This window comes from Dendrobates tinctorius, unplaced genomic scaffold, assembly GCF_039654945.1.
Source record: "Dendrobates tinctorius isolate UK_male_01 unplaced genomic scaffold, ASM3965494v1 ptg000065l, whole genome shotgun sequence".
Taxonomy (NCBI): Eukaryota; Metazoa; Chordata; class Amphibia; order Anura; family Dendrobatidae; genus Dendrobates; species Dendrobates tinctorius.
Window position 1 is genome coordinate 26,073,486 of NW_027361733.1, and position 11,592 is coordinate 26,085,077.

At 43.5% G+C, this 11,592-nt stretch overlaps 1 protein-coding gene across 1 annotated transcript; it reads right to left on the reverse strand.

The window, feature by feature from the left end:
* Nucleotides 1-1,043: 1,043 nt before the first annotated feature.
* On the reverse strand, nucleotides 1,044-10,919 carry PDYN (prodynorphin). Its single transcript, XM_073580802.1, has 4 exons — nucleotides 10,762-10,919; nucleotides 9,795-9,914; nucleotides 2,685-2,825; nucleotides 1,044-2,174 (listed from the first exon to the last, which is right to left on the reverse strand). Exons 3-4 carry the CDS (start codon nucleotides 2,811-2,813, stop codon nucleotides 1,467-1,469), a joined length of 837 nt encoding a protein of 278 aa, XP_073436903.1. The 5' UTR covers nucleotides 2,814-2,825; nucleotides 9,795-9,914; nucleotides 10,762-10,919; the 3' UTR covers nucleotides 1,044-1,466.
* Nucleotides 10,920-11,592: the final 673 nt, after the last annotated feature.

Genomic DNA, 11,592 nt, shown 5'->3' on the forward strand with positions numbered 1-11,592 from the left:
GGTGATCACCTAATTAGAAGCACAGTAGAATGAGGTGGTTGGAATTCAACTGACACTGGAAAGGAATGGCTGTCAGACATGTAGAGAAGCTGATTTTTATAAAACTGTGCAGTGGTCTCTTAATTTTTGCCAGAGCTGAATAATATTGGTCCAGGTCCTATCTGATAAACCATAAAATAGCAACAGTCCGAGTTATACACTCGTGTGGGCCCATATAGTAATAATGCCCCCTATGTGGCCCCCATATATTCATGATGGCTTCTATGTGGCCCACATATAGTATAAATGTCCCCCCGTGTGATCCCCATATAGTGATAGTGTCTCCCTGTGGGACTCTCAAGTAGTAATAATGTTTTCTTATGTGGCCACCATACAGTAATAATGTCCCCCAATTCTGGTCCCATAAAATACTATTACCTCCCTATGTGGCCCACATTGTGCCCCTGCGGTCTACACCTACATCAGTCTGCTGCGATTAAAAAAAATATCTCAATCTCTTACCTGTCCTGTTTGCACGCCTAGTAGCTTGGCCTTCTTCTCTCAGCTGATTATCTGCTGCCACTTACTTTGCAGACACAGGCCTTTCAGAGGTAGCATCACATAGAAAACCCTGCCTACGCCACTGACGTCATACCGGAGTGATCTGCAGCTGATAGGCCTCCGGATGTAGAGTAAATGTGGGGCAGGGTGCCAGTGGCTCTCTGCTCCGCAATAGTTTTCAACTAGAGGTGTGTTCAAGACTGCACCTGCAGTTTAAAATAGGGCAACTCCCGATGGGCTCATCTCACTCAAGGCTCCGTCATACAACCTGTGACCATGATCATTATGCTCTTGGTATCTAATATATCAAGGCTGGCTTTGTGATATGGTCTTCGGCATCCAAAACTGACACTTTAGGTGGAAGATGACCACTTTTGGTGCCACCTTTTCCTTAGGGCGGTTTCACACATCCATGTTTCACAATCTGAGCTCGGTCTGTGTTACATGGATGTGTTACATTGATCAATAAATTCCATTTCAGTTTCATAAATAATCACATCCACTTGCTGCAAGTATTAGTTTTATTGTTTTATTATAATTTTCAGTTGATTGGTTGCTTGTGATATTTCGGTAGCTCTTGTACTCCACACGCTACTCTATGGAGACTTAGTTGTGTAACTTTATAATGTAAAGCGCTATATACATCTGTGCACAGTACAAACAAGAACATACTATACATTCAGCGTAATGTGGCAAAACAAATCGTAACTTGCGTGCAGTACTTCCTGATGACCTACAGAGGGCAGTGTTTTTGTAGGTTAATTTCACATTTCTAAAGAGCTACATGATCCCTTCAGTGTCATTGCCAGTCTATGGGATGGTTGAAATAAAGTTGAACCAAACAGAATGAAAAGTGTTTTTATAGATTTTTGGAGTGTTTACTATTCCACCACCACTTTACCAACTATGGTAGACACTAACGTTTCTTAAAGGTTGGACAACTCCCCGGAAAAGGTGCTGGGATCTTCATCTGACCTTGTAGTGACCTTGAATTGACGCCGAAGGAATCCCCCATATCTTTTCTGATTGTCCCACTTCAATTTGGGTCGGATCCTGCGCATAAATCCCCCATAGCGCTTCTGCAGATCTGCCACCCCCTGTTCTGTCTCTACACCCTGCTCTGTCTCCACCTCCTCCAACCCCTGCTCTGATCCCAGCTCTGGGTTTAGTACCATCCTCCTGTCTAACTCTACCCCCTGTAAATCGTCCAGGCTCCTCTTGGGGTATTTGCGTAGGAACCCTCCATAGCGCTTCCTCTCATCTCTTGCGTTCCATGCCTGGTTCTGCTCCTCCGATTTGTTATTGACCTCCATCTCCTGCTCGGAGTCAGGTATCTCCAGGAGGTCCCTCTCTCCATATTTGTGCAGGATACCACTATAGGGCTTAATGGCTTCTCCCATGTAGCTGCCACTCTCTCGCTTGGGGGAGTTAAAGAAAAATTTATTTTTATCCAGTTTTTTCATAAATCCTCCATAACGCTTGACTGGTACCTCCAGGAGTTCGGAGGCTGTGGGAACTCGCTCTTGCTCCCTTTTGGAAATTTCAAGTGTGGCTCCTACAGGAGTCAAGATCTTTTCACATCGCTCCCACTCTGTCACAGAGGCCATGGATCCTTCACATTGTAAAGAACAAACCTGTGGCATGAGAAAGAAGTAGTCAATGCTGGTGACATCAGAAGTCAGAATTTACTAGGTCACCTTTTTCAAGATTTTGTTGGAAAAATGGCAAATTTTCTTGTGCCATGTGCTTAGCACAAAGAATGTAGTCTATTGGACATCATCATTTCCAGAGCTTACCTACCATACAACACTATCATGCAATGGCTCACCTACGCTGCTTGGAACCAGGGTTCCCACATGCCCATGACCCAGTGTTGTGCACATAGGAAAGACTGGGGCTAGGGGCTCATATTCACATGCAAGAAACTCAGACGAGTCTCGCACATTAATACGTCAATATCCGGCACTGCCGCCGACACTCGGGAGCGGAACGTTCAGCTGCATAGAACTACATGCAGCTGAACGCTCCAATCCGAATGCCGGGTATTGACGTGCTAGACTCTTCCGAGTTTCTCGCATTGGAGTATGAGCCCTAATTCTTATACTAGCTCTTCAGCTGGAGCTCTCCATCCCTAGAAAACCTACCAGAGGGTTGAAGTGGGTGTTGGTGACTTGGATCTGTAGAGCGCAGGAGAAACACCAGGACACACAGTCTGCACAGGTTGCATGTGGAGCGGAGAGACTCAGCAGCATTATCAAAACCAGCAAACCCATTGCCAAGACTTTCTGTATGGACACAAATGAAAAAAAAAAAAAAATCACAATTACTGATGGCAATCTTACAGATATTTTATTCACATGTTGCTGATGTGTCAGTTTTATTGCTAGGATTTTACAAAATAAGATGCAATGCATAATAGTGGCCGATGCTGGTAGCCATACCTCCCTCACTCTATCCCTAGCCCCTCTTTTACATTCTTCTCCTTCGGTCTTGTCTTGACCACACTTGATTAGGTCTCATGGGCACAAGCACGGGAAGGTATGAGTGAGCTGAAACCCTGGGACAGAGAGTGCTGTGGTTGGTACTGGTGGCACTGTGGCTGACTCTGGAATATTGTAGTCAGTACTGGTGGCACTGTGGCTGACTGAGCACAAGGTGGTCAGGGAGGACATACCATTGGTGCAACTGGGCCCAAGAAGTAAGGGGGTCTGCTAGTCTGCTATCATCTCCAAAGCAGGTGGAATTGTGCATTATGATAAACTATTGGACCGAAAACGTACCCATATACTGTTGTTGTGTGACAGGGACTCTCTCCTCTCTGTGTCCGTTCCTGACAGTGGTTACGGTAACTGTGGAGGCACTGTGGTTGATTCTGGAGTACTGTAGGTGAACTGGCGGAGGACACTGGTTAACATTGGAGATGCAGTAGTTAACTGCAGCCATATCACCAATTCAAGGGTCACTGTGATTCATTCTGGCAGTATCGGCTTACTCTGTGGCCCTGTGGCTGACTTTGGGCACAGCAGATGAGTCCACACACAGTGGTTGATCCTGTGACTTATTCAGAGGGTACTGTGGTTTGGTCTTTAGCACAGTGGCTGATTTTGGAAGCACTATAGATAATTCTGACGGCACTATGGATCATTCCGACTGGGATATTGAGCTTGGCCCTGTGGGTTATTCAGGGAGCACAGTGGATTACTATGCGGCGCTGTGGCCAATTCCAGGGCACAATTGTTGGCAGAGTTGGGCACTGAGAATGTAACGCAATTAACGCACTATATCTTCAGGAAGCTTTTTTCTGCCTTTAAAACCATGTTCTGATGTAGCTTAAACGCGTTTTTGTGCAGAAAATGGGCGACATTAATGTGATTTTCATGAAAACTCGTGCTGTCTGCGAGTGTAAAAACGCTGTTGAACTCTGCTTGTCTGGAGCCTTTTTTTCCCTATTATCATCTGGAGAACCTGATATAATACATGTAAAACACTGTCATGATTAGAAGCACAAAATCTCAGTGTGGCTGCACAGCATTAAATCTGCACCAAAAACACATAAAAAAGGGGAAAATACATTAGAAAAGAAAAAAATAACCAGAGCAGATTGGGATTGTGTATTTTAGAGCGGACATCAGCATAAAAAAATGCAGCAGAAAAAAACTGCATGTGGGAACATGGTCTTAAGTAACTTGAGGAGTACATAGCACTTTGCAGATACAATACACATATGGAAAAAGCCAACCATTAATTGCGGGGGAGGGGCAGGTCAGAACTTCCCGCCGTGATGACGGACTAGTTGGGGAGGCCAGGTTGTCATGCCAATATTAAGAAGAACCTTGGTGTCATTTGTTTTAGGCAATATGGATGGTAATAATCTCCATGGATACAGTGCGCCGCAGACAACAGTGTCATCGGGGATCGCACTCAGTTTGGATCAGATATTTATCACTTTATGTGATCGCCTTTTTAGTGTAAAACATAATATTTGCAGGTGAAAATGGAATGAAATCTTCTATTATAGCTCATCACCCAGACTGAATATCACGGATTGCCCGATACCTCTGAACTAGAGGGCGCTGTTGAGTCTGTTCATGACCAAGGGAGGGCCAAGCAAGAGGCCTGAAAATGGGTTGATGCAAAATTTCTGCCCTTTTAATGAGATCTTCCTTCAAAAAAAACAAAAAGGAACTTATCACATACCATTAGTGATGAGTGCAAGTGCTCATTACTCGAGTTTTCCTAGGATGCTCGGGTACGCACGGATTATCACAGGTGCTCAAGTGACATGTTCGAGTCCTCGTGGCCGCAGGTTTCACAGATGTTAACCACAAAGCATGCGAGAATTGCCTGACAAACACGGACAATCCGCACTTGCGCTCATCACTACATACCAGGTCTAGTCTGATGGATGTCACATTCTACCGCCTCTACTGGACACAAGTGGTAGTGCAGAAATATGTGGGATCTGGGTAGTACTAATACTCCAACTATAATTCCCAGTACACATTGCAGGCAATTTTACCTCTATAGGAAATGGTTAGATGTGCTCCTTTAGGGGGTTCTGCTGGTAAAATTCCAAGTCCTGGCAAATTCCAAGTATCTTTTAATTTTACTGCTATATTACAGGAGTAGGCATGTCTACTGCCTCTTCTGGCTGCAAGAGGTATTACAGATTTATGTCCCAGTCCATCCATCTATATTTCTTACCTTAAGACACCCTTAAGAAACTCAATACCTCTGCTTTCAGTATGCATACAGTCCTTACTCCAAAACAAGGTCAAAAAATTGTGCTGCCTCAATTGGCCACCTTTGGTACTGCAGGTACATTGCAGAAACCCTCTTTATTACTGCCATATAGAAAATGATGCCTGATGAGGATACCTGAGAGGTCCGGAAAGCTTTTCTATATTTTATCCTCTTTTCAGTTGGCAACTAAAGGTATAAACCACCGAGGACTCTTAATTTTGACTACTTTGCCAGATTGAAAACAGCAAAATTTCTACTGCCTCTAGTGGGTAGAAGGAGTACTGCAGCTTTATACAACTAACATTACCGAATGGAGACAATTCTACTGCCCCTACTGGACACAACATATTCCCCAATGTTAATGATGGTATATGCGCCAGAAACACATTCGTGCATTTTCAAAAGTTCTCACTACTTTAACGCACTTCAATAAAGTCTGGAATTTTGACTCCGTCTTGAGCTAGATCTCCTCTATACCCTTAACCATTTGATGTCCATGTCAGAGGCTATGTTAGGTTCCGGGCTCCAGAGGACGCCTTGCTGTACTGGTGGGCTAGCTTTTTCTTTATTTCTCTTCTGTATTGCAATCTGCAGATTTACAGCGGCATTGAAGCATGCTGTGATTTGTAGTCCCACCAGATACTACTATTACTACACTTATATTCCAGGTTCTAAAACAAAGAAATCTACAGAGCAAACACGTAGTAAGGTCTCGGTACTCATCCTCCGGAAGCAGCAATGTATTATACAAAAGGTATGAGCCCACATATGTCCTTGAGAGAGCAAAATAAAAAATACCAGGCATATAGACACAAATCGAGGGGGGTGCACAAGAGCGGAATACAACGCTGCCGCGATCAACGGAGCGTCAAGGGTCAAATATTGTCCTGGAGATCCCAAATATTGGCGCAGCACCATTGCTTATAGCAAAACTTCTGCATTATGATCGGTCCATCCGTCCCTTTGTTAACCTATGACCCCCCCGTCTGAGCCCCTTATGTCCAGCCTACAACAATGAATACAATATCTGAATCTAAGACTACACACCTATATCCTTATTTAACCCCTGTTTTGCTTATTAAATGATTTGTGACTCTTTCTGCCCAATGTATTGTCTCCCCTGCAGCAACTGTTCTGCCTGCAACAATGTATCCGACCCCTATTAAATGTTATCTATGTTACTTATCTTGTACCCATCACTCCTAAATCTTTATGTAAGCCTCCATCTCTAGCAGGAAGTATCTACTGGACTAATAAAAAAAAATCCAAATATGTACCCGATCCCCTTATATAAAGCCATGGGGCAGAGCCTATGTACATTTTATTAATAGGAGATCCCACCATTGAGAGAAAATCCTATAATTCAGCACTAATGGGATTTGGATTAGAAAGACATATTCTGCATACAAAACATGGCCAAAATTTGTCTGCATGAATGAAGCCTAAGGACTTATATAAGCAGTAAAGGTGCACAACTCCATCATGTGTGTATATAGACTAATAGCGGAAGATGGGTTCTGTAAAAGAGAGTTTTCCATGCTTTTTAATGATGGTCTGGAAATTCAGAATATCTGATAATCTGGCAGCTATCACACCCCAGTGATGGCAGAATATTCTGTATATATGTATTCCTTTTCTCACCCACACCTCTCGTGTGCATATAGCTCATCCGTGTAACACACGGCGTCTGTGTTCCTCCTCCGTGGCCATCGTCTGCCCCCTTTCTTGCGCTTCCAGCACAGCCATTATAGTCGGCCTGTCCCATAATGTCTTCCTATTATGTTCTATTTGTCTTTATTGATGAAATTAAATGAATCGGAAAATGGAAAAGACCCGAGCGAGGGGTCAGGTGGAAGGGATGTGACCTGGACATTACCCACTGGGGTTAGTGGTGACTGTACTGTTCAATAATCAGACATGGATCATGGGTGGCATACGGGATAAGGACGCGCTTAGGGGCACGTTCACACTGCAACATTTCCTTCCGGATTTACAGGCAGAAAATCCTCAATGTATTTCAGTGAGTGACAGAATCAGCAGCAGAAAGGTGTCATTCTGAAGGAGTCATCCACCTGACAGCCCTAATTACTGATATTAACTGGATAGCGACTGGAGTCCAGACGACCAGCCAATGTAAAGGGAACCAGGTACCTTTTATTTGGGGAATTTGACAGCATCTCATCCTCAGGGGCCACCTCACATGTTCATCATAATAAACTTTGCTGCTAACTTTTGTTGACAACCTTTTTATAGAAACATGACACCCCCAATCTATTTTTACCTCCATTTGATGTGAAAATGAATACAATCTATTGCTCTCTGTTGTCAGCCATATCAGGTTGGAATACATCTGACTAAAGGAGAATATAACTTCCTGATCCATAAAATCAGCCACTGCCAACAATAGGTCCATCCATAGGTGTAGCGTACATCATCCAACATCCCACACTCATCCCCATCGCATAACACATATTATTCTATCAATACAATGATTAACCCCATAAACTCCACGACCGCCAAATTCAAGGGCTAGAGTAGGATCCATGGTGAGGCGCACACAGAGGAGCATGCCAATTGTCCGCCATTCCTAATTCATGGAGAGGAGCATCTGACTCCAGCATGCCCCCCTCATCAAGAACAACAATGGTTCCTGTGTCCCATATGACTAGTCCGAGGCAAATCCTTGTCGTATTCTGCCTGTCCCGCTCCAGTTGATTGACAGGTCCCTATGGGCACCGTCATGTGGCCGTATAAATCGGACAACTCGCAATGCTTGGACTGGCTGGCGGCTCTCCTGACCCGAGAGTGACAGCCTGTATTTCTATGCGGCTGTCATGCTCAGGTTACGACAGCCATCGGCCCGTCCATGCATTGCGAAGCGATCGTCGTCCGTATTATACAGCTGTCTGACTGCTCTCTATGTGCGTGTATAGGTAGAACCCTATTAGTCAAGGGGATCAGATGCCACCTTGGACTAGTCATATGGAGCACATGGGGCCCGATTCATTACAGCGATTATGCCACAATTCCGCCCTTATCAATTTGAAAAGTCTCAAAATGTTTGCGACTTTTGGCATTTTCACATTAGTTTTGCGTGTGCAAGCCGGGGCGTTATGGGGACGTGACATCCCTTACGCCACGAATCTTACTCCAGTCTCTGACTGGAGTAAGATTTGTGACGAAGCACACCCCTTTACAGATGCGCCTGATTCATTTAGAGGCGTGCAGCATGAACACCGCCAGGGTTAATGATTTAGGGCCATAGTCCCAGGACAGCTTTTTAAAGTTTGTTTTCTCTGAAACCCCACAGCATTTCACAATAAAACATACCAGCCAGTGCCTGATTCATGCTACCCGTGTTTTGGGTGGCGTGAATTTGATAGCAGGTTGTTATAATAATGTCACTATTACACCAAAAGTGAGTTGGCCAAGATATTTTTAATTCTTTTCGGAACGTTTCTTGTCACTTTTTCAAATGAGCCTTTTTTTAATGAAAATATTGCCTTGGCATCAAATTTTCTCATCTTTGATATTGTACTAGTGGGATACTGGCCCTTTAAATCACTACTATGGCGCTGCAGAGGGCACTAACCCTATACGCATGTGGTAGGTTGCGGCGGCGGTGGAGTACGCAGCCCTTTGTCTACTGTTTATAGTCTGCTTTTTTTTATTATCATTCTCTTTTCTCATTATTCGCTTTCTATGTGACTGAATGAAGATTCAGGTCATTAACTGTGTCCCTCCTGGGGATTGTAATGGGGTGAAAAATTGCTTTAAATGAAGTTAATAACTCTCATCTCCCTGTCCTCTCCGACTCTGTGTCACTCACGTCATGACTGGGCAGGGGGAGCGGCACGTTATCGAACCTACAGCAATGGGTGCAACTATGGGGAGGGTGGAGGTGCCATGTCATGGTGCTTATGAGGGGGGCATTGAATGGGTAACACTAGAGTACCCCACATTCACTTTTCTGCTAAAATGGTATACATCTCAGGACGGGCATGTGATAAATTTGGCACGGATGCACCTGGTAATGGCGCAATTGAAATTGGCACAGGTACATATTTGGATGTTTTACCTTCCAGTAACTTAAAGGGACACTAACCATAAATATAATTCGTCTGGAACATTATAAGAGGAGCAGCAGAGGTTCACAGCACTGGAGATAAGGGATCTAAAGTAGTTGTCTTGGGGGCAAGCAGATTCATGTACCTCCTACCACTCATGACATTAGTACAGTCACAGACTATCTGGCTGATAACAGGGAGCAGTAGATTGTATTTACCTGTCCTACAGTCGGCCTCAGCCTGAAATGGCTGATAACAGGAAGCAATAGATCGTAATATACTGCATAGCAAATAACACTGTAAGATGTCAGGGTTACTGACTATGTAGAAATGGAAGCGATGCGTCACATTGTGTTACCCCCCCAACCCCTCCGAATAATTTCTGTACCACCCCACAGTATATGTCAGCTGTATCCTACAACAGTTCACTATAGGAAAATGTACCTGTGAATCTGGAATCTTGGATGCCCTTCAAGTTCCTTTTTGCTTGTTGTAGGTTTCGGGGAGCAGAGTCGTCCTCCGGGATATTGTTTGTCCTGCGTCTCTTTTTTGGGGATCCAGCCCCTAAAGCAAAAATTAAGTGGAAGTCAGCAATGTACAGTATATACTGATCATGGTGTAAGAATACATTGGGCTTTACGAGGTTAACTTTCGGATATAATTTTGGGGCACATCATTCTTTAATGTTCTATGCACTGTGTTTGGGAAATGTGGGGTTCTGTAGGGCATGGAGTTGGCAGATATTGGGGTGATTGATCCTTTGAGGTGCAGATTACGTGATAAAGCCAATGCGCCATGTGCTATAGACGGTGTCTGGTATAATGAGGGTGCAATAAAGTCATATAAACCTGGGGTGCATTATAGGGTTCTCTGGCTACAGATTGTATGGTGTGACGGGTATAATATTGGGGTGCTATAAAACTTCATTCAGTAAATTTAAAGTGCAATTATGAAATAAACCTTGGGTCTGAATATTGGGGTGCAGTACAGAGAATGACTGCACATTTTCTATAGAATGTCAGGTAAATGTGGGGTCCATTGCAGTATAAAATGTTTTCCAGGGTGCAAAATGATGCATTTTGGTACTTTCATGGGGTGTGATGTTATTATAGAATCTATCATGTGACTACTGCGTTCTAGGAAAAAAAATGGGGTGCAAGATTTTGGAAGGTACATTGTTTTCTATTAATGATTTTCCTATGTGATGGTATTGTGCTGTGTACTAGGTCTGGTAAATACGGGGTACGATGCGGTGATAGTACGTGATCTACATGGAATATCGGGGTGCTCAGTGTTAGAGGATGTGCTGTAAATATGGGGTGCAGGTGATAGATATGGCACATCAGAATATGTATTAGGGGACCTGTATGTTGTTTGTGGGGATTTAAAGGTGTAGTGTCCTCCAGGTTACCTGCTTATAAGACGATGCAGCCTCTCAGGAGTCGGGGAGCAGCCGTCCCTCTGTGGTCCAGGCAGGTGGTGTTAACTCCACAAGTCAGTTCCAGGTTCTCCTGCCGTCCCTATGAGTGCATGAGACTCTTCACAACTACTTATGTGATGGGAGGTGCGCAGGGAGGGGCTCCCATCATGTCCCCCTCACTCCTCCTTCCACTAGGCTTCATTGTAAACCTGTGATCCATGTGCCGGGAATGTCATAGCTCCTTCTTGTCATCATCATCCTCTGTCTGGAGAAAAGAAACTAGTCATATTGTAACTAGTCATATTGTATTACCAAACGCTGCGCTAAGGAGCTGACACTCTAAATACTGGAAAGAGAGTCGGCTGTCCCTATACACTTATTCTTTATCTCTACAAGAGTCATATTGTGTACTATATACAGTACACACCATATAGACCATATACAGTAAGTACTATATACATAATGCATTATATACCATATAGTCTATACATAGCATGTACTATATACAGTATATACTATATAGTCTATACATAGCATGTACTATATACAGTATATACTATTCACAGCATGTACTATATACAGTATATACTATATAGTCTATACATAGCATGTACTATATAATGAATATAGTATACACAGCATGTACTATATACAGTATATACTATATAGTCTATACATAGCCTGTGCAATATACAGTATATACTATTCACAGCATGTACTATATACAGTATATACCATATAGTCTATACATAGCCTGTGCAATATACAGTATATACTATACACAGAATGTACTATATACAGTATATACCATATAGTCTATAC

What these genes read in the sequence shown, in the direction of transcription:
- PDYN (XM_073580802.1), bottom strand. Translation starts at nt 2,813, where the DNA reads ATGGGTTTGCTGGTTTTGATAATGCTGCTGAGTCTCTCCGCTCCACAT. An exon ending in ACACCCACTTCAACCCTCTG is followed by an intron (nt 2,175 to 2,684) that starts GTAGGTTTTCTA and finishes CTCATGCCACAG; the next exon opens with GTTTGTTCTTTACAATGTGA.